The sequence below is a fragment of the Plodia interpunctella genome, chromosome 14, assembly GCF_027563975.2.
Source record: "Plodia interpunctella isolate USDA-ARS_2022_Savannah chromosome 14, ilPloInte3.2, whole genome shotgun sequence".
NCBI classification, from domain to species: Eukaryota; Metazoa; Arthropoda; class Insecta; order Lepidoptera; family Pyralidae; genus Plodia; species Plodia interpunctella.
The window spans coordinates 2,950,654-2,974,378 of NC_071307.1; the positions used below are offsets into that span (position 1 = coordinate 2,950,654).

The 23,725-nt window shown below is 36.6% G+C and overlaps 4 protein-coding genes and 1 long non-coding RNA gene across 7 annotated transcripts; 3 read left to right on the plus strand and 2 right to left on the minus strand.

Moving 5' to 3' along the window:
• Positions 1-279: 279 nt before the first annotated feature.
• LOC128675120 (uncharacterized) lies at positions 280-6,930 on the plus strand. Its single transcript, XR_008405234.1, has 2 exons — positions 280-622; positions 6,599-6,930. It is a non-coding gene; the product is annotated as an uncharacterized LOC128675120 (long non-coding RNA).
• On the minus strand, positions 1,114-3,147 carry LOC128675118 (sedoheptulokinase-like). Its single transcript, XM_053754274.2, has 2 exons — positions 2,692-3,147; positions 1,114-2,427 (listed from the first exon to the last, which is right to left on the minus strand). Exons 1-2 carry the CDS (start codon positions 2,970-2,972, stop codon positions 1,332-1,334), a joined length of 1,377 nt encoding a protein of 458 aa, XP_053610249.1. The 5' UTR covers positions 2,973-3,147; the 3' UTR covers positions 1,114-1,331.
• Positions 6,931-7,494: 564 nt separating the features above from the next.
• LOC128675229 (uncharacterized protein DDB_G0287625-like) lies at positions 7,495-10,504 on the plus strand. The gene is made up of 4 exons (XM_053754504.2): positions 7,495-7,764; positions 7,986-8,948; positions 9,813-9,920; positions 10,335-10,504. The coding sequence occupies exons 1-4, from the start codon at positions 7,627-7,629 to the stop codon at positions 10,470-10,472; spliced, it is 1,347 nt and encodes a 448-aa protein (XP_053610479.1). The 5' UTR covers positions 7,495-7,626; the 3' UTR covers positions 10,473-10,504.
• SmydA-3 (SET and MYND domain containing, arthropod-specific, member 3) lies at positions 10,500-14,950 on the minus strand. The gene is made up of 8 exons (XM_053754503.2): positions 14,698-14,950; positions 14,063-14,270; positions 13,485-13,683; positions 13,259-13,383; positions 12,812-13,038; positions 12,129-12,292; positions 11,480-11,672; positions 10,500-10,930 (listed from the first exon to the last, which is right to left on the minus strand). The coding sequence occupies exons 1-8, from the start codon at positions 14,831-14,833 to the stop codon at positions 10,698-10,700; spliced, it is 1,485 nt and encodes a 494-aa protein (XP_053610478.1). The 5' UTR covers positions 14,834-14,950; the 3' UTR covers positions 10,500-10,697.
• A 1,154-nt stretch (positions 14,951-16,104) lies between these two features.
• Positions 16,105-23,530, plus strand: LOC128675230 (voltage-dependent anion-selective channel-like). Of its 3 annotated transcripts, XM_053754505.2 has the most exons (7): positions 16,105-16,327; positions 17,063-17,209; positions 19,650-19,832; positions 20,212-20,375; positions 20,902-21,129; positions 21,911-22,119; positions 23,040-23,530. In XM_053754505.2, the coding sequence occupies exons 1-7, from the start codon at positions 16,193-16,195 to the stop codon at positions 23,129-23,131; spliced, it is 1,158 nt and encodes a 385-aa protein (XP_053610480.1). In that variant the 5' UTR covers positions 16,105-16,192; the 3' UTR covers positions 23,132-23,530. The 3 variants fall into 3 exon arrangements, with proteins under 3 accessions (XP_053610480.1, XP_053610483.1, XP_064292424.1); XM_053754508.2 differs by lacking the exons at positions 16,105-16,327; positions 17,063-17,209 and adding an exon at positions 18,752-18,887; XM_064436354.1 differs by lacking the exons at positions 16,105-16,327; positions 17,063-17,209 and adding an exon at positions 18,987-19,238.
• Positions 23,531-23,725: the final 195 nt, after the last annotated feature.

The following is a 23,725-nucleotide window of genomic DNA, read 5'->3' on the forward strand; positions in this document are numbered from 1 at the left end:
GACGTCGATGATAGTTCGTTCTCATTGCATCATGCATTGCATTCTATCTATAATATATATACCTACGCGATTCGAATCACGTAACAACATTCGTGCTAAGTGCGGGCGTAGCATAAAGGCTGGTTCACATTTTGATTAGTGTCGAGTACGTTGTTAGTAAATAGTTGATACTAGCACTAATTAGTTCCAGTACTAATAAGTACGAGTGGTATATTTATGGCCTACATGCATTAAGTGATTAGTGCTGTGAAGTCTATACTACTTGTGACTTGTGAGTAGCCCTTACACACACACACCATTTCAACTAGGTACCTAGAAGAAGTCCACAGCTGGACATAGACCTCTCCCAAAGACTTCCACAAAGACTGATTTAAAGCAACTTACAATGAATAGGTGCAGCTACCTACACAAATACACACCACAGAGTACATTTTTATGTACTAAAAATACACACCACTAATAAAAATGCGAACCGGCCTTATTCTGTCAACAGTTAAATAAAAACATAACCTAACTTACCTAACCTCATTTATATGGGCAGATTTCTCTTGGTATTTGTTTTGTCCAAATATTTACTTCTGCAAACTGCATCCCAGATCCCGGTCCAAGTGAACAGAAAAAGGTACTTAAGTATACCTAATATATAAGATATATTTAATATTATTATATTCTATATACTTCTACTATATAATATTTTAACATGGTACCCTTTAATGTTTCATCTGTATAATTCCCTTACAATTTCCCTTACCTCTCTTTGCTTAAAGGAAAGATACTTTATAGTCTATAGTGCCATTTCCAATCAATCCATTTCATGAGACTTTTATTAGGACCAATACTTATACAATGATGAAACTGGTTTACCTATAATAATTGCCGACAAGGTATGAATATTGTTAGAAATATGGAATATTATGATAGAATGTATAAAATGAACTCATATACCTACTGTAGGTAATTTGTAAAGTATACTTTGTTAGGTATAATTGTATAATCAAACTAAAATTTTGTCTGGTAGTTATTGTAATTTTTTTTTCTATGTGTGTTAATATCGCTGCTACTGCTCTCAGGAGACACATCAGCACAGGAAGGGGTGAATAGAAACAATCATTACAAGATGGATGAAAAACTTGATATGTATCTCTTTATCTTATTCCATCCATTTTATTCTAGGCTTTTAACTTTAGGGTAAATATTTCAAAACAATTTAAACAGAATACAGAATTTGATTGTGATAACAATAGTTAACTTCATATTTAAATAAATAGAATACATTTTTTAGAGTACCCATTGCTTAAAATTAAATATTGACATTTCATTGGGCATATTGTTCACATAACAGCAATTGCCGCACCCTTTGCAGCATCTCCCCCTGATGTGAACTCTAGCGGCAAGCTGTAGTAGTGTTCCACAGCTCTCTGTAATACTGCATTCCTTGATAAACCTGACCCATTGCCAACTATCCTTCTTATATTAGCATTTCTTAATATCTCCTTTGGCATCATAAAGTGCAGATTTTCTACCAGACTGTCGCATAGTGACCTAAACACTTGGCCCAACTGAATGTTAGAGAGATCAATGTTTAAAGCTGAGGCCTTTGCTGTTGGATCATGCCTTTCACCTAAAAGTAGAGGGCATATCTTCATACTAGACTGTGGAGCTTCCAAGCCCAAAGCTATCAATTTTTCCCATACTTTTGCCTGTGGTATTGGTGCCCCTAATTCCAGCATCCATTGTTGTAACATTTTCACAAATGTAGCTAAAGCATTTCCACCATTTAATGATGCAGCCACCACTAAATAGCTTTTCTTGAAATATGGCAAATGTTCAATAGTTTTGCATCCCATGTCAGTAATGTTATTGACAACAATAGCCAGTTGAGCAGATGTTGATATGTTCAGCACAGCATCCTGCTCATTCTCAAGGGTGGCCAACATGGAGCACTGGAGATCTCCTAGAGCTGCACTCACTGGTGTGCCTTCAGGGATTCCATTCCAAGTTGTATTTAACTTTCCAGCAAATTCACCACTTTTCACAATTTTTGGCAAAAGGTTTACTGGGAAGTCAATGGATGTAAGGATGTCAGTGTTCCATTCATTCTTCTCAGTGTTGAAGTATCCCCAACTAGCAGCATTCTGATCAGACATGATTGGTGTGTCCAAAGCACAAAGCATAGCCACCACAAAGTCCTGGACTGTTGCAGAATATTTGAAATTCTTTAGTTTCTCTGGCTTATGTTTGAGCATCCATAATAATGTAGCACAACCATAGCCTGAATAACACTGCAAGTGGGAATCTGGTTTAGGCAATGATTCTAAAAAGTCAGGTTTGCATCTCGTATCTTGCCATGTGTACAGCGCCGACATATTTTCTCTTGTTGCTTCAAATCTTATCACAACACCATCCTTTTCAACTGTTTCCCAAGCTCTGTGAAAAACAAAATGATGATGATATTAAAATTTATTCTTGAATATTCGAAATTAATTATAAAATTTATTATAATTTATTCGAAAATATATTACATGCTCCAAAGATTAACTTTAAATTTATTTCTTTGTGTTAAAACAACATCACTTCTTGTCTAAGAAAGGATATAAAACTTTTATCTAAGAAGGCCACAGGAATGATCTCAACTCACCTTTTTTAAAATTAATTAGATAATTACAAAAACGTAAACAAGAAATAAATTACCCGTCATTCCACAAGACGACCCCGTGCATCTGACCACACACTCCAATCTTCGTGACAAGTCGCAATACATCTCTAGGAAGTCGCGAGACACAGTAATGAACGGCAGACACTATTTTCGGAACATCCTGCTTGTTTCCTTCTATTCCTTGGTCACTCGGTATATTCGCTGCCGTATCCTTGTTTTGTTTAGCAACCAACTCTTTTGTTTCGGGATCGTATACACATACTTTAACCGATGTCGTCCCAATATCCATTCCTAAAATATATTGTTTCGATGCCATTGTTGTTGTTCATAAAAAAAATTATGTTGTCTGTCGCGAGATGAAATGTTTTGCTATGTTAAGTTGACGCGGTATTGTACTCGATTGCGGCAATGCGTTCTACAGCGAGCCGAGGAATGGGTGGTGGGTGGTCGAGCCGGCTGACGCCGCGGCAGTGACGCTGGTCTCCTCGGCCGCGCGGCTGATGTTACGTAACGTCTATACGTTATCTCACTAGTAGTGGCATATTGTTTATCATACACTTCAGCTATCGGCTGAGTTAGTGTTAATAAATTACACTTGTCAATATTAGTTTAAAGATAACCACCAATTTGTGTCTGTTTTCGAACATGTAAACAGTCTGCCTGTGGTTCGATCTATTGCTTGTTTTCGCTATCTTCCAGCGAATCCGAGAAGCGAAAGAATGGAATGTTAACTGCTCTATTAGTTCGTTACAATCAAAGGTTAAAATTAGAACCAAATATTCGAAAATAATAATAAAAATATAAAATTAAAATTCGGTTATAAATATAAACTGAATATGTATTCAGCTTGATAAAAACATACAGCCAATAAAAACTAAATACTTTATGATAGATTAATGTTAGTAGGCCACAGTTACTTTTACCCGACTCAAGATCTTTGAAACCTATCGCCGTATATACTACAACCTCCTGTATAAACCGTCCAATTAACCAAAAGTCCGCTATATTTTGATTATGTTCGGAATATTTTGAATTATGTACCCGTTGTACTATGAGGATCTCTTCCTCAGTTAGTTCAAAAACCAGGTCAATCCGGTCCATTAGGCCATCTGTAATAATCACTGAATTGAACACACGTGATGGAGATACGCTTACACGTAACCCGGCGTCCTCTTAAATCATTCTTAATAAATGGCACATAGAGACAGAAATAGACCGAGGGGAGTATGCACTGCTGCTTGATGCAAGCATGATCCGGATGCACGATGCATTGTCAGTTAACGACTGTACAATGCATCGTGCATCGTGCAATGCATCGTGCATTATTGCGATTGTTTCCAGCTCCAATGCATTTGTAAAGAGGATACAGAAACAACATAGTATTGTAGCAATGGTCGACTCAGACTTTGAAATTCTATTTTCCCATTTATTTGGGCTTATTGAAAGAAGCATGAATCTGAAATCATTACAGGATGCTTGTCCGTCAACTGTTTTAAAATAATACCTATTCTTGATTAACATAATTTACACCTTGTGCGACTAGCAAGCACGATTTTAACCGTTTCCAATAAAAAAAAAAACAATACAAACCAAATTCGTTAATTAGGTCTTGATCACAAGCAAAGATCGCAAAAAATAACGAGCGATTTGCTTAATGTAGTTCTTTGTTAGCTTCAAATAGGTACTCCACTTATTGGTTCGTTGGATGGTTCTAGGGAGCGGATAATCACAGAGATAGTTTCACTGACAACGTTTTTCCCCATTCATATGATACTTATCAAATAGAAGTAATTTTATTGTTTTCAAGTCGCCTAAAGGCATCTGACATGACTAACGACTACCTATCGCGTCTAGTGGCAAGTAATCGCATGCACGCGACTGAACTTTAAACTGTCAACCAGTGTGCTGGTTGGATGTTTTCCTTCACCGGAAGCAAGTATGAAAGTAGGTATGGTATAGGTAGGTATAGTATTTTTCATACTACTTAGTATGAAAACTACTATACATGAGTCAGATTGACATTCAAACTTATGTGACACGAGTAAGATTTAAACCTAGGACCGTTCGTTGGCTTCAAGACCTCTCTCTCTCATTCATAATGACTGGTTAATTTACCGCACAATACTTTCTCTAATATAAATATCTAATCATAGGTACATAAGACATGATCATCACGCAGGATGTCGGTGATGTCAGGATAGATACGAAAAAATTCACTAGTCTGTAAAACAGAAGTAAAGCATCCACCTAATAATATGTGAATATTATCTGCTAGCAATCTTATCTACCAATCATTATAATAGCAAATTCGGCCTGAATAACGTATTCATGAAAACAATGGCCTTAGGTCTCAGCTAAACTAATATTATTTAGAAAATATAATAAATATAGACTAAGCCAATTAGCATTCGTAAATTAGGTCTCATTAGGTCGTAATTAATAATAATTAGTTACCTAATAAAATTCCTAATATTAGTTCGTAAACGTATTTTTAGCTGAGCCCATCACCCGCAATCTTTGATTCAGACAGATTTCTTTACCGATAAACGAAAAGCGTCACAAGACTAGAGAGCACCTGATCGTGGCACTTGATCAAACCTATCGGCAGCATGCCAAAAACATGTGAAACATGTTGTATTTACCGCATAAAACAAATAGATACCACGTATGAGTTATGTGGGTACCTACAACGAACGAAAAAGTCAAGGATATATTGCCCAGTAGTGTATCCCGCTGGGCATAACGCCATGCCACAGACCATTTAAATGCCAACACTAATTTACGATTGGTACCTTCGTTCGGTTAAGCAGTAAAGGTCGACGTAGCGACCAACTGTAAGTAGGGTTCGATTATTATGAAAATAAGGGTACTTTCGCATTGCAATGTTATTCCAAGTTTTTTTTGTCGGACATATAAGTGAGTCATTTTGTCTGTCGTGCTTATTTGTAAAGTATAAAATCACGTTCCGCATTTCCTCATTCACATCACACGTCATAAACACCTTGGATTTTAATAAAAAATACCAATTGGGTTCATAAACAAAGCCTTCGATATTACAAAATCCCTTGAAATCCGCCTCCGTCATAATTCTAAGTTTTGTATGCTGAAATGCTAGCTATCAAGATTGAGTCGATCTAAATTTTTTATCGCAACTCAACTCAACATACTTCTTTGCACCAAAGATATGCCCAAATCGCAATTTATCATTTTTTTATCTATCTTCACAATCTTACAAATACATAAAATTTAAAATAACTAAAATTTCTAATCGAATTAAAATTGTCCGAGTGTTGAAATTTTAATCGTAAGCATTTAACGATCATTGCTTAAATTAATTAACATATTCTTGTGCTTAAATTAAATCATTATACGGTTATTGTTTCAATGCCCATCTGTAAACTGTTTTCTTAGGTAAAATCCTATAATCTAAAAACACCAAACACTGTCACAACGTGTTCACAATACAAAGACTGCGTTTGGTGTCTGAACTAAGCAGAACCTGTATCTCAGAACTAGGGGTAGGACAACCAACACTTGTCTACAAATTGTATGATTGTGGTAAATATTTCTGATGGGAATTATGAGTTAAATCTAGCTAATATTAAATATGCAACAATCGATACATATTTTACAGTTAAAATAGGCATTCAGTCAGACGAAAAATAAACAAATAAATAATCATATAATGTATAAATTGAGAGTTGAGAGCGAGTGATATAAGTCACTCGATAATAGTAGGATTGGGTGGGATACAAAATGAAATTACTTAGTTGACTATGAATTACGACTTATAGCTAACTATATTGATTATTTATGAATGCAGCATTTAGCATAATGTTGAAAACAGTATTATGTAAATCAGGTTTACTTAACTAACAATATGACTCCGTCAATATCCATCTATTAAATAAAAAAAAGGATTTTTGTTCATTTTTGTTTCAGTTATAATGGGAAAGAAACGGAAGATGAGAATATTAAAAAGAACACTGAAGAATAACAAAAACAATTTTAGCACCGTTCCAAATATTCATGTAATATATGAATCAGTAACTGATACAAAGCCTAGTCAAAAATCGGAAGTCTTAGATAAAATCTGTAGCGGATCTGATTCTATTGTTAACCTAACTGTTAAAATAGATGGAAATAGAAAAGATGAAGTTGTGTCCAAGAAAGTGAAAAAAAGAAAAATGACCAATACAGTTAACCCTCCTGAAAAAATATCGGAACCTCCTACACACAAAAGCAAGGTAACTGAAACGTCAGGTGAAATTATTGATGACGATGAAGCCAACATAAAAGATGAGGACATTGATAAGTTCTGTGATGAATTAGACGATGCTGATAACGAACAGTATGAGGCGTGGGTGAAATTGGTCGAAGAGAAACTACGCGAAAAAAAATAAAAGTTAACAAATTATTTGTTTTGTTTTCATTAGTACCCTAATTAAAAATCACGCGTTCTTCCCGATCCTGCTAATATTATAAACGGGAGAGAATACTGTATGCACAGACTATAGTTTGGTTTTATGATAGGTATATATATTTGATATCGATGAGTTTGCTTTCGGAGTAGAGTTTTAACAAAAACGTAAAGTATATAGTACTCAACAGAACGGTAAACCCAAAATGTATGTACTTTGCCACACGATGCAGTCCCAAAATCTTGCTAGATTGAGTAATTTGAAGTAATTTTACTATTTGCTTTCAAGTACATACAATGTGCTACAAGAAAATAAAAAACTAAATAAACTACGGTCTATCGTCTTTAGCTTAGATCATGTACATACCTACATTGCAATAAAAAAAATATATCTATCAATGTCAATTTGTACAAAATTGACAAACTGTCAAGTCAAATTAGAAGAAGACAAAACCATGAGGTTTTAGTTTGTGAGTTAGGTATAAATTCTCGTTGAATATTTTAAATTAAGTGCACTGATTTAAATATTAATTTAGAATAAAAAGTAATTATGACGAGATTTGCTCGGGCAAAGGGTTCTAAGGCATCCAACGAAAAGGCTCCTGAGGATAGCACACCATGGGAAGTCATGAAAGAACAGCTTTTGAAGGCTAAAAAGGAAAAAGAAGAATCTAAGAATAGGCAAGAGGTAATTTAGTGAACAATTCTAATTTTGCAATCTCATTCTCTCATCACTCATCAACACATAACCTTTACAAAAATAAATTCTATACTGAAAGAACTTTATTTTTCTAAAGACATTACAATCACTTGACAAGATGGCATTCTTATTTTGCAATATGTATTTCATTCAGAGGCCAAATGTTCATTCATACATTTGTATATTGATGATATCTAAATAATTTTCAGGCTGAACAACAAAGAATTCAAAACTATGAGAATTTCTTAAAAGAACAAAAGGTGCAGAAACGTAAGGCAACTTGGTGCGACTTCCCTGAAGCTCAAACAGATAATTCAGATGTGAAAAAAAGGAATAAGAATCAATCTACTTCCAATTTTACAGAGGGTGACAGAAATACCACAAATGGTGAAAAGGTGGAAGTCCCACCAAAAAAGAAGAAGAAAAACAAAACGATCAATATGCCAGAACAGGCAATAGAAGTTGAGACAACAGCAATTACAAGCGAAGATATTACTTCCACAAAAAAGAAAAAAAAGAATAAGAATAAAAACAAAGGGAATGATAATAACACACAACAAAACCCAGGCAATACTAGCAATGATACTAATACAATAGATAATATAGAAATCCCATGTAATAAAACAAAAAGCAATCAAGCTTCTTCACAAACAAACAGACATCAATCCAAAACTGACTTCCAAAATAATCATAACTTCAAAAATAACAAGCCTGCGAAGAAAAAGCAAAATAAAATAGTCAATGGTCAGCCACAACGGAGAAAAGATATAAACGATAAAAGCTTCCAGATTATAATTAATGGCAAAGAGGTTGAGCTGGAGAGAGTTGATGGCTTCCCAGTGATGAAGAAGGATGCTGAGCGTTTGAATGAATTGAGGGAAAATATGGTTAAGAAAGGCATACCTAAAAGTGAAATACAGAGGACCCTAAAATTGGAACGCAGACGAGCTGAGAAGGCTTTAGCAAGGGTGCGGAAAGAAGTTTGTTACAATTGCAGAAAGGGAGGCCACAACTTGTCAGATTGTCCTGACTTGAAGAATAAGATACCTGGGGTAGAGGCTGGTGAAGGCATTTGTTTTAAATGTGGGTCAACAGAACACAGGCAATTTGAGTGCAAAGTGCAAAGAGATAAAGAATTCAGATTTGCCACATGTTTTATTTGCAAAGAACCAGTAAGTATACATATACATGTATAGATTTATAAAATTTTATTTTTTATAGACTTCATGAGGAGGATTTCATTCATTTACACAAACAATTGGCTAAACTTTACTAGTAAAATAAATACATAAAAGTATTTACATAACCAAACACAATAACTCTTTAACTCTTTGCTCATATACATAAATATATAAATATAAATGTATTAGGACAAATCACACAGATTGAGCTAGCCCCAAAGTAAGTTCGAAACTTATGTTATGGGATACTAACTCAACGATACTGTATTTTATAACAAATACATATATAGATAAACATCCAAGACCCGGGTCACCTGGGACCCGGGTCAATCAGAAAATTATCATTTTCCATCATGACCTGACCAGGGATCGAACCCGGACCTCTCGGTTCCAGAGGCAAGCACTTTACCACTGCGCCGCCGAGGTCGTCAACTAAATGTTGCTTTAGTTTTATTAGTGACATTATTATAATTTTTTTTTTGTTCTGTATATTAGGAATACATTTTGACTCCAAAAATCGTAACGTTGTAAAACATTGTCATACAACTCCATACCATATGTTTTATTTTGACATTAGATAAAACCAGTTGGAAAGTAGCCAATTCTATAAAATAAAAATGTTGTCTCCATCCTAATCCTAATATTATAAGATATAATTTGATAAGAAAATAATTTGATTGTTCGGTACCTCTACATATTCTGTCTGAGTCGATACTCAACCAATCTTCTTGAAATTTCATCCTGAAAAAAACTGTTCTTGAAAAATATGCGGGCGAAGCAGCGGGTAAAAGCTAGTATGAAAAAAATACGCAATTTACATTTTTTTAAACTTCAAATATCAATCTTACTTTTCAGGGTCACATTGCCAGACAATGTCCAGATAATCCGAAGGGCTTGTATCCTAATGGAGGTGGCTGCAAACTGTGTGGGGACGTCACCCACTTGAGGAAAGACTGCCCTACGGTATATGTGCATTTTATTATTGATTTCTGCTTCCTAATCTATTCAATATGTAATATTTTCCTTTTTGTGTTGTATGTACATTTTTTAGAACTAACCTTAGTACTAACTAAAACAACCGTTGGCCCATTGACGTCCTCGGTGGCGCAGTGGTAAAGCTCTTGCCACTGAACCGAGAGGTCCCGGGTTCAATCCCCGGTCGGGTCATGATGGAAAATGATATTTTTCTGATTGGCCTGGGTCTTGGATGTTTATGTATCTATGTAAAATATAGTATCATTGAGTTAGTATCCCATAACACAAGTCTCGAACTTACTTTGGGGCTAGCTCAATCTGTGTGATTTGTCCTAATATATTTATATTATTTTATTTCTCTCAATTTTACAAATGAACATTATGATTTTCTTTCATTTTAAGGCTTCTGACAAAAAGGAAGAGAAATCAATAAAGTTATCAACATTGGAGAGCAATGATAACGTGGAAGGAATACAGCAAGACCCGAAGAAAGTTGATTCCAGTGAACCAGCCAAGAAAGTGAAGAAGATTAAGTTTTAAATGTTTATACAAATAAAACCATTTTAATAATAGTAAGTAACAATTTATTTAACACCAACACCACACAAAAAAGAGATCCGTCAGTTGTCTTTTCTAAGTATTTAATTAAATACATTTTCTGTTTGTTTCTAACACTCTGAATAAAATTGCTTGCACTGGCATCATCAACCAAGGGCATCGACAAAAGTCAAACAAAATACTAATATAATTTTATTAGGTTTGATTCTAGAAGCACTCAAGACTAGCTTTGAGTTGTTCCATGGATTGTTGTGCAATCTGTCCCGTGATTCCCTCCGGACTCTGTGGGTCCTCCCGCATCAAGATGCGTGCCGCATCAGTCAGCAGCTGGATAGGCTCCTGAAGCCGCTCCTTCAATTTCTCCGGAGTTATTAACCCGGCACTGAACTCATTTCTTGCCATGAACATGACTGGGGCGTGGAGTTCGTATAACATCATACCTGGTGAAAATAAACATTTGGTTGTTACAAAAAGAATTTTGAGATCTGTTAAATGATGATTGTAGATCGCTTTAGCGTTAACTACATTTGTATTGTTTAATATTGATATAGATATATGAGAAACATTGCAGAAAGTATCCTTTGTGCACGTCAAAATATTTTGACGTACGATTTGGAAATTATTCCAAATCGTACGTCAAATAATATACCCTGTATATAATGATAAACGTTATTTTAATTTCTATTAAGAAATTAAAATAACGGGTTTATTATTGGTGTTCAGTAATGTAGTGTAGGGGTGACATTTCACGTGCTTAAAATTGCTGTTGTCGAGGAAGATATGCATATATAAGTATCTCATTTGGGTGCGCTAGCTTGTCGTCTTCTTTGTCTTTGGTTTAGTCTAATCTTATGCCGGCTCCACACTGTCGTCCTACACTTTGCCAAACTTTTGCGGATTCGGATTATACATTGCTGATTAAATGAAAATACTCATACTAACTACGCAATGTTCACGCATTCGCTTCGGCATGCATTACACAAATATACCTCTGAGGCGGGTGTCTCCGGGGGTGATGACGTCGAGCGTGCTCAGCAGCAGCCTGCAGAACTCCGCCTTGCGCTCCAGCATGAGGTCCGGCAGCTCGTCGATGGAGTAGCCCTCCACGCGGCCGTACAGCTGCGCCAGCGCCTGCTTCATGCTCAGCTGCAGCGAGTGCCGCGGGTGGAACACTGACTTGTACTGCAACATAATCCCTGCACAATTATAAAACGACGTCTTCTGCCGCGTCAGTCTGTTCGCGATAAACTAAAAAAACTACGGCACGGATTTTCATGGGGTTGTCACCAGTAACAATAGTCTGTAGTCAACTAATCTTGACCATTGTACAAGTACAATGGTCTAGTACAATGGTCTATATCTATTTGCACAGCTATGCAAAAAATGGAGTTCGTTAAAAATCTGTAGTTTACTCTTTATACTGCTGGCCATGTGCTGGCTATATGTATACATGAAGCAAAATCAAATTGCGTGTGTTTGCTGATACGCGGGGCTAAAGCAAACGATCTGCCACGGCTCCACCGAGCCTTTCCGAGCGGCATATGAAATATATATATTTTTTATTAAATGATATGAAGATGAACAAAATAACGTTGAAAGTTTTGGCGACGAAAAAAACGACTAAAGAATGTTTGTTGCCTTCTTAATGGTGGCCTCCCTCTGCTCGATGGCCTGCGGGCCCGGCTCCAGCATGTCCAGCTGATCCACCTCCGCCTGCACCACGCCCAGCATCTTGCTGACGGCGGCGCCCGACGTCCTGAACTCGCAGTTCTTCTCCGTGCACTTCCAAACCGCCTCGTTGTCTACAAAAGTTGATAGTGCTTACATAAATATACAGAGTTTGAGGGGGGTTGAGTTATAATTTTAGCGCGGGCTTTTCGCCAATATCACCAAAACATTGCATCGCACAGAAAGTGTTCTTTTACCGAATGAAATCTTCTGAAATTCTCGACAGCTTATGTTCTGTACACTTTTTCTTATATCCCAATATTTTGCGAGCAACACGCATGAAACTACAGGCAAGACTGGAGCCAGTATTCCCAAGAACTTTTTGATTCAAAGTTTGATGTGTCACTATTTCATCCAGCACAGCCAGTCCAACCTCTCCTCTATTGCGAAGGTATAACTAGTTAAACGATGAGTATTCAGATGGAGTATCGTGATCTATGTATTTAAACTTCTCATTGCATATCATTGCTCAGAGGTTGGGCTACCGATGAAAGATATAACAAGTTGTGTACAAGGTACATATTTATGTACCATTTGGCTATTAGCCATGTAGCCATTTGGCTATAGCATGATACCATATGAGTAAGACGCACCTAGTGGATCAGTAGAAAGTATAACTCCATTATCGCACTTGGTGCACTTGAGCGTGCTGAGGTGGGTGCCCAGCTCGGTGGGGTCGGCGCAGCGCGCGCACGCGCAGCTGAAGAACTTGGACTCCAGCAGGTGCTGTCTGCGGACCAGCGTCGGCGACAGCGCGTGCGTGTAGCTCAGGTGCAGGGGCGACCCGCTGTTTATGGTTACTGCGGACCGGACTTTGACCCTGGTCAATAAATAAACTACTGTTTTTTTAATTCTCAAAGCTTCTACTACTACAATACATGCTTGATATTTTACGGAGTGTTTGTGACTAAACATATAGCAAATTAGCGTTGTGTTGTGGATTGCCGATTGGACAACGAAAATACATATACCTAATCATGATTTATAACTGACATAACGACTTGCTTAGGTAGGTACCTTTATAATAGTGAAATTCTTACATGTAGTCGTCTTGGAAAATTGAATGGACAATATTAGGCACACAGCTGTGTGCTGCAATGGCTAGCTTGGGGTAGACGGCTCGTATGCTGAATCCCCCTCGTGATGGGATCTCGACCGCATTCACCTGGGAAGGGGAAGCGTTATATTTGAGGTTATCTTAACTATCTGACCGTGTCATTACACAAATTTGGAAATACTAAGAAGTAGTTCCAGTAATGATCTCACCTCCAAAATCCCGCACACTCTTTGCACCAGCTCCCTGTCGAACTTGCTGCCAAGCTTGCAGTGGTCGACCAAGAAATCTGCGATGTTGACCTGATCGACACTCCAGGTAGGCCTCTCTCTCCTGGCTTCTGTGTGTGTTTCCATCGGCTCCAGTTCGCGTTGCCATCGCTCCGGGTCTTTTTCTTTAGCCAGCAATAATCTGTAATTAACATGTCACAAGATTTAGTTTTGAGGACTGAGGAGGACGTTTGAGAATTACTGTCCCCCTTTGATCTTCCGTTTCAATCTGAGCTGAGTCTAGGCTATACAAAGTTTTCCAATATCTTGAATTTCTCACAAAAACTTTGGTTATGGTATACTAGGCGAGGTTTCGGGGGAGCGCGACACAAAGCGGAACACGATAATAAAGCACAAGTAAGTACAACTAGTAATGTAATGATATGAGTGTGTTGAAACATGTCAAAATGTTTGTATAAATGTCCGCTTCCTTATAATTATTAAATTAATTAAGGGACAGTGTCAAACTGGAAGCAATCCGATGTTTGGCTGAGATCAAATTATAGAATAACTGCCAGTACCTGAGAGGTGTGATGCAGTCGAGCTGTGGCGCGCTGGCCGTCCAGTCCTCCACCGGCTGGAAACGCACCTTGGCTTTGGAGAACACCTCGCACTCGCCCGCGTGCGCGGCGGAGGTCTCGCACTCCGCCCCGCACACCGGCCAGCCGCACCGCGAGCACAGCGCTTTCTCGACCGGGTTGTAGCAGCCCAGGCACAGCGGCGGACTGTCTGTTCACGCATTTCATAATGTTATTTACGCAGGTTATTATCACCGCTGGGACATTTTTTATGAAATTTGGTATTGGGTTAGCTGATACCTTGGACAAACACACAGGGTACTCTTTATGCCGAAAGTACGCGATTAGCATAAGATTTGATCAAAAAGTCTCATGGTCAATGTCGTTTTATAAAGTAGATGACGCTACTGTGCATAAAAAAGTAAATATATTTTTTTAAATATTTACACCGCGTTGTGCAGCTAGTACTAAATAAAATGTGTACTTACTTTCCTCTTGTTTATACAGATATAATCTCAAAAATAACTAAGTACTTCTTTGAACCTGTCATCTAAGAATAGATTCGGAGAAGGGACATATGATTATCTTAATTATACGTTTAACAACTTATTAAATTAGTATTTTAAATAAATACTTGCCGGGTTTTGGTCCAAATGCGAATGGTGTATCAGTAAAAATTAATTCACCGCTCTCCAAATCCTTATTTGCCACTAAATAGCGCCCATATTTCTCGTTCTGCAGCACATCGTAATGGGCCACTAAGTTATTCTCCATCACTTTAATGATACACAGGTTTTAATGAAAATCCGCGAAGAGATATGGTTCTTGTGATTACCAAGTCAAGATTGACACATACAGATGTGGCGTCCGAGTTTACATAGCGGCTATAATAAGACCGATCCATTCGAGAATTAGAACGATCGAACACTCGAGATATTTACAATTAAACATTATTCTGGGTGTTTCTAGTAATCAGCATCTCCCGAATGTCCATTGAGATGAAGGATTTTTCTTTGGCAAGAAATCAAACGGCCATTTTTTTTAAGCTTGTTTATATACATTAGGTAGAAACACTAATGGCCCTGTGAATACCTACTCCAAGTTGGTAAAATAATGGCGGAAAGGCCGAAAAGCATATATATATATCTACCGAGGGTGCAAATAGTTCTTCATAAGGTCCTAATTTAAATATGTTTTAGCTGACTTCTTAATTCGACGGGCTGTCCAAAAAAAATGTACACCGAGATTCGCTATCCCGACTATCCCAGAATAAATCGAATTACCTTATTTGAATCAGAATGTTAAGCATTGTTAACATTTGTCCAAAGACAAGGTGCTGGGCGTCTGGTGAAGTTGGCGGGAAGCCAACAAGTTGGATTGTTTGTTTCAGTGATGGCTGATGAACAGCGGGTCACCTGGGTGGCGGGTGAACTATATATCCATATGATAAACTCTATCTAGTATGCACCTAGTTTAGGAATGTTATAGGCTTAGAAAGAGAAAATGGAAATATAATTATTGGTTTCATTCATAAGGTTATTAAGAGGATTGAAAAAGCTGCCCACAAAAGTAAAAAGCTCAACATTTACCATCAATTCTGTAAGCTAATAAATCTAGAAGAGTTAGTAAACACCTACTTCTAGTACCTAAGTCATCATCATTAGACCTTTCTCTTCTCATCTGATCGTTGTCCCGGTTGCTTCTCAGACGTTGAGCGTAATCTATGCACCACGGCTATATGGATAATAGCAATATAGTGAGTATAACACGAACGAAAGAGACAAAGGGCGTGTTCGCTTCACTATTCGATTTGCAAATTCTTTTTGGATTCGAGAGTATCTTTATAACCCATTATTTTAAATCTGAGAGCTACAATTTTTGGAAAAGTGAAACCTATCTAAATAAACTAAAAAGAAAACAAACAACCCGTGGAACTTTTTCCTGTTAAAATATTTATTTTTCATAACACCTAACTACCTACTTATATATTCAGATGGCTAGTGTCCGTCCACCTACTTTATGTGCGAATCGATGCCTAATAGATTTAAATTCAAAATTATGGGTAATCTAGACGAATTTTACTGACTCCATTTTTCGTTAAAATAAATTTAGTTTAATGATTTATTCTTAATTATGTCAATTTTTGAGCGTTTATATAATTCCGACAATGATATTGTGAAAAATATTGTGGCGTTATGGAAATCGACCTGTAGGCTTCCCGCGGTCGAGGCTGCCATCACCAGAGAAACCATTCCATGCCGAAATGCAGTAAGTAGAGAGGAAATTACGCTAAATAGCAAACTTGAGTATGAATATTGTATCCATTATATTCTTTAAACCCTTTGCCAAGTAGGAAAACTTTGGTGCGCCATTATGACCATCTATGCGTGTTTCCATCTCCACATCGAAATGTATGTATTTACAATAAAGCCTAGATTGATAAATATACTCATATCAATGTCCTCATTGTTGGGGCACTGGCCTTCCTTGTGGTTGAATCTTATAGATGTTGAAGGCTTGTGAAGCGCTATATGCCATTTTCGTTTGCGAAATTCAAAGTTGTAGTACTTACTTATAACTTATAGCTGTAAACTAGGAACTAGTGGGTTCTTGATAATTTGGAATAACACACCTGATAATTTGGACCTTTATTACGTACACCACACTAATGAGTTACACTAATTAACTGTATTACATTTTCGTAACAGTATGTACAGATACGTCGAATCATATGTTACCTTATGATTGTACACAGATTGATTTTTAAAATCTGATCATGGGCACTATTCTACTAGCACTAGACTCTGTTCCAGAGATTAGCGCGTCCAAACAAACTCTTCAACTATATTATGAAGAGGCTTGCCTTACACCAGTTCGATAATTTCACGAACGGTTATATTGTATTGACTATATAGTTGTTACGGTACTTGGTACTACCACAGCCGACTGGTACTACTAGCACAGTTGTACTAACTACTTTAAACTGACGACATCTCATGATAGGATGGATCTCTGGGTGAAAAGGAAATATGTAAGGATGAAGACGGGAACCGAGTGGAATGCACCTGCGGTACTTGCGGCGACGACGACGACGAGGAGGGTGGTCGAGAGTCAGCCGGATCTAGGCTGACTGCATACCTGTGGACTCTGGTGAGAGTGAGGGAGAGGGTTCTTCCCAATTATCTTAAATTTACTTATTAGCAATGAAATAAAATGCGGAAATGAATTTAAAACTATAAGATTTCGCAAATCATTTGTTTTGAAATCGCAGATTTACAGGTGAAATTTGTAAAGAAGTATAAGTATTTAAAAATTTCATCTGTCAAACTGCCTTCGCGTATCGCTTTTAATACCTACATCAACTTAAATAACTGCGTATAAGCTCCACACTATGTCACCGCGATGTCGACGTCGTTAGTATGAGTGCCTTTATTTACCGCAATGAAAAACAAACTGTTCGACGACAGTGTGGAGCCGGCATAAAAGTTAATAACGTACAAAGGTTCGACATACCACCACAATGGACCCCGATGAACACATTAAAATTCAAGTCGTGTCAGATCTGAATGACATGCATAAGGCGGCTTAATTGTTAATTTTTAATAAATACTAAATATAAAACCCAGAATACGTTTATAGTATATTCGGTTTGGCTTTGCACGGGGTCATATATGTATACATCTATAAACCATCGGGTATAAATAGTATAAATAACTAAAATAATAGTGAATAGGTACTGCATCAAAATCCGTTGCGTGGTTTAAGTAGAAATACGCTAGTTAATTATACAATAAGTCAATTAGTAGAAAGCTTAGACACAGATAGACGCGAAACGCTACTTTGTTTTATACTGTCACATATAGTGATATAGCTGTCGCCAGCATGGATTTAATAAGTACTTATAATTGAAGAATAAGTACTACAACGGAGTACTTACTAATTCCATGGTCGCCAGCGGCTCCGCCCACTGCAAAAATAGTCAATTCAATCTGGTTTTTTTTATACATATATCGTTTATATTTTAAATTGAAAGGGTAGGACCTGTGGGTAGGACCCTTCCATGAATTCATTTAATGTAAATGGGACAAACACACTAACATGATGATCAGTAGCTATAAATGCTATGCATTGCATCTATTTATAACGCTCAGAACTAAAAAAAAGTATAGTGTAAGACTAATTTACCCAATATGCATTTCATTCGTAACTTATTCAATACTGCGTTATAATGCGTACACATACATAGTGTCGGATATTATTTTTAATTTTCACACGTTACTAACAAATCAAACTTTTTCAAATTTGGCACATGTTTTGCGCATTTACCAAACTTTTTTATTCAGTTAATAAACTAGCGATAAACGTTCATTAAAAATAAAATTTAACTTGAAAATTTTAATAAATATTTTTTAATAATTTGTTATATACATGTTTATTAAAATGTACCTTACACAAATTAAAAAGCGGCACAGTTTATGACGAGAGTCCTTCATTTCCTTTTCTGGTTTTATGTCAAAACTTACGCATCATTTCATTACTTATATATTAAAGCACAGCCGTTATAAGTATACTGAAGGTAATATATATTCAAAATATTAATTAATATTTAATACATATATTTTATTATAACAAATAGTTTATCTTCATATGTTAGAAATATTGTCAATATGCTCATTTCCGGCCATGCAACAAAATTTACGCCCTCTGGTGACAAATTCAGCAACCTAAAAATTGTCTTGTGGTGTGGTGCGGTCGCCTGATTCGGCAAATCATTTGCCTTGAAATCGCAGTTTTTATAGGTTCAATTTGTGAATAAGTATATACTCGCGTAAGTATCGCTTTCCTACATTGTTTTATTACTTTATTTCCTGGGTCTGGTATTCTGACGTTGTGTTCTATTTAGGTTACCAACTGCTATATCCCACCCGGGGCTAGTGTTAAAACATCGACGTCATTCATTATTTTGTGATTTTAATTCATTGCGGTTGACACGAATACATTAACTAATTACTTACGCACAATTATAAACGTTAGTTCATTCAAAATTTGCCAATTTTCAAGTACTGTCCCTGTCGTACGAAAGCTTAGTCCATTGGTCGCCAGTGGTTTCCAGCTTTCAGATCAAATTCGGCTCATTTTTGTAAAGGTCAAGTTTACGGTCACGATCATCTACATTTAGGTACATAAAGTACAACGAACTTTACTATGTTTGAAGTTTGATGTATGAGATTAGTCATAATGCTTGTGTGTTATGTAATACCTTACTGAAAGTGGCTTGTAAATTATTTTGTGCGGGGAAGATAACCCTGACACACCTGGCACAGATAATCCAATCCATACCTCTGTAGCATGTAACAGTAATTTTGTAATAACTCACTTTAATCACAGGCTCACCCAATAAGAAGCTAAATGATTCTGTAATAACTAGATTAGCATGTCTTTTATTTTACATACTAGAAAGCATTTTATATATTTTTTAAATTGGTATCTAAATAATTAATTTATATGGCCACTGTTTTAGTTACTATTATGATTATAACTGATATTATGACCAGCTTTAGATTTATAATAATAAATATAACATTGGCAGAACAACATGGCAGAGGCAGAGCCATCCACACCCGCCCCATTCTATGCCGACCTTAGCAAGAAGTCAAATGATGTCTTCAGCAAGGGCTATCACTTCGGTGTCTTCAAACTTGACCTGAAGACAAAGAGTGCTTCAGGAGTTGAATTCACAAGTGGTATTGTCTCCAACCAGGATAGCGGGAAGGTTGGTAATAGCTTAGCAATTGTTCAAAACCAGTAATACATTAATCATTTTTCAAAATATTATGCTTATAATAATGAATATCAAAGATAAAACCAAATGTAACAACAAATGTGATATATGAAAGATTTTCTTTTGTTTCTGGTATTGCTTAAAACTAAAAAGGAAAGAGTATCAATTTTTTTACGACTTATTCTTTATTGACATAACCATTAGGTGTAAGTCATTAAATCTTGTTATATCACGATGTAATATGACCCATATGACTGATGAATATGGTACACATTAGTTTCAGTTATTTAAAAACTTTAGATTGTAAAATTTTCAGGCGGATTTTCATTTATCTTTAATTTTCACTTGAAAATCTTAATTATTTTCTCAGGTGTTTGGCAGCCTTTCGTCAAAATATGCTGTGAAAGATTATGGCCTGACATTTTCAGAGAAATGGAACACTGACAACACATTGGCCACAGATGTCACCATTACGGACAAAATTGCTAAAGGCCTTAAACTCACGTTGGAGGGTACATTTGCACCACAGACAGGGTAAATCTTTCTAATTACCCTATACATTATGTATGATACAACATGCACATGTTGGACATATGACGCGGGATATTAACGCGACGCGAAGCTTATCATGATCAAAGGGCGAAGTTCGGGTTTGCATTTCACTTCTCACTATCGTATTGATTCGAAGTGAGATGCAGCGACCCAATCACATTGCGGTGTGCTTGTCATTGCTCCACAATGCCGCACAATGATTGGCTTGCTATGTTTGCGAATTGACTCAAAGATAGGGAGATGTAAATAGAAAGTTGTACTATGCTCACAGAGTATGTGATATATATATGATCAATGAAGTTTTAAAATTTTGAGCAAACAAATTGAAAAATTATATTACAACAAATTCAATCATTTTTCCTGATACATTCTAATTAAAGCCTAATTAAACCATGTTTCTATTGTAATTAAAGTAAGGATTATTTAAACAAATTTTTTCCTAAGTCTAATGTACTAACATAGCCTTAATCCCTGTAGCATTTTTTTATTATTAAAAAATCTTTTTTAGGAGCAAGACAGGTAAACTGAAGACACAATATGCCAATGAAAAGTTTGCAGTAAACACCATTTTGGACTTAGACAGAGCAGGACCAGTTGTTGATGCCGCTGTAGTTCTCAAGTACCAGGGCTGGCTCGCTGGTGTGCATGGACAGTTTGACTCAAAGAATGCCAAGCTTACTAAGAACAACTTTGCTTTCGGCTACCAAACGAAAGAATTCAACCTCCACACTAATGTGTAAGTAATCATTGTACGTCATTTTCATTTTGAGAATGTGTTTATTGCATTTTTTGTTTTCACAGGATTTCCTTATTAAATTTACATGTGGAAGAAACATGCAAATAGGGTGCAGTTAGGCTTGGATAATTATTTTTATTAAAGACTAAACTGTGTGGCTGGTCCTATCCAAAATCCCTACTGATCTCTATATCTTTATTTGAAATATTATTATTTCTAAGTAGTGTTACAGGTTGTTTACTTGTCTGTCATGATATTCGTTATTGTATATAAGCATACATTTACACAGCTCATAAATTAACATAATATAGTTGCACTATTGTATTTAGCAAGGCCGCATATGTTCAGAAAATGTTATATTTTTTGCAATGAGTCACAGTGTAAAATTTTGATCTCTAGAGTTGCATAACAGCAGCAGCGATCAAGTTCAGTCTAGTGCCCGCGTCTACTGACTCGCAATAAACCGGTTACGTGTAGTGCTCTAAATGCGACATTGGCCTTAATGTGCGGTGTTGTTCCCTTTTGTTCTTTCCCCTATTATAATGTGGTTTGAATGTGACATTTAAAAACGCTTTTCAATCAACTAGTCTATGAAAATAGTAGGGGCATTACTTTGTCAATTAACATAAAAAGAAATGTGAAATGCTGATATTTATAAATTTAAAATCCTTAATCCTGATTAATGGTAAACATTTTGAACAATATACACAGAAAATATTTAGCAATTGTCTTAAAATAGATGCTATGGATATTTATATTATCGTAATAACTTTTTCAATAGTGACAATGGCAAGGAATTTGGCGGTTCAATCTACCAGAAGGTGTCAGAAAAAATTGAATGTGGTATCACCATGAAGTGGGTGTCGGGCTCCTCCGACACGTTGTTCGGAGTGGGCGGCAAGTATTCTCTCGACGCTGACACTTCGCTCCACGCTAAGGTCAACAACAAGTCTTTCATTGGCCTGGGCTACCAACAGAAGTTGAAACCTGGTGAGTTCAAAGATCACAGAAGACTACATTTTAACCCGATGTACCTATCAATTTATGCACAGCTACAATGAAAGGTGTCCAGAAGTTAAAGTGGCGGGCACAGAAATCAAGTGGTGGGGCTTATTTCGTTTCCCGTCGGGAATGGGGCCGAACCTCTTCCCCACTTGTCTGCCTCAGCCTCGTGTAACGTCATATAACTTTTGTTAGAGAAATGGCCAAAAGGCGTCTCCTCATTGTTTTGCTTCATGTCATAGACCTTAAATGGAAGTCTACACTATCTATCAAATCACTTATCAACATGTTAATACATGTGGATACTAACTTTGCAATCACAGTGATTAATCACTGTCTGTTTTAGACGTAAACAATCTTGATCATTCATAAATTGTATGTAAAATCAAAAAGATCAATGGAATTGTGATATTTCCATTTGTATTGGCTCTCTGTTATCTCAGCTATCACATGATTAGTATTGTTCTGTTTATCTTAATATATAGGTACTTAATTTTATCTGCCTTATCTGAAAAAGCCTATGGTGTGACTTATTTACGAATATTATTATAGTTATGCAATCAGCGGCATAACTCATTGCAAACCTATATCTATGCATTATATAAAAGTTTGGTGAGAGAGCTGTCTGGATTTATCATAACAGCTACTCTCATCTGAGCGTTTGGCCCGTTTCTTCCTCAGCCGTTGAGCGTCAGAGCCCAGCGCCCGTTTTTCTATTTTTTCGCCTCTATTATGCACGGTCATCAGTATTCATAATCTACTAACATAACTTAAATCCTGTTTTCCATATAAAAGGGAAAAATCTTTTGAAAATTGGCTTCTTTTGTAATTTCTAAGATCTATATTCACCATCTAGTGTTGTTTTGTGGATGTAAGTATTGTTAGTCAACAGTATGTTGGTGTTGCAGGTGTGGTCCTGACGTTGTCTGCAGGCATCGACGGGCAGAACTTCAACGCCGGCGGCCACAAGGTCGGCCTGGCCCTCGAGCTGGAGCCCTAAACAGCTGCCAGAGCGGCTTGCTATAACTTGTAGATAAACATAATGCCACACAACTGTCTCCGACAGGCGAGCATATATAGCAAAATCAATTCACATAGTATCTTCAGTGTTGTCTTTAGCGTATTTCAAGCGTTAAACGCATGTATTCAAATTCCACCCTACGAGCGCCGTCAGTACAATCTGTATTTTAAAGGGCGGACGCGCTTACTTCCTAAATTTAGATTACATAGTATGTATGTATGTTGTAAGCACGCGACGTTACGCATCCTATTTTTTTGCAAACTAATTATATTTGACCCAAATAATTCGAACCATACCAGTTATTGTCGTGTAAATAAGCACCAGTGGTGTGTTATTGATTGAATGAAAATAAAAACGGATAGTCTGTTGCAATCAGCAGTAACTTGTTTTATTGTGAACCAATACCTGAGCCAATACCGCCTCCCAAGTCCAGTGTTGAAGTTTTATATTTCCTTTGTGTATTTATTTTATTTTTTATTTTTGGTTTCAATAAGATGTTAATAAAGATTTTTAAACAATTGCGAATCGTTTTTGAGTATTTTTTTAATAGTTTACAGCTAGAGTTCTAAATCT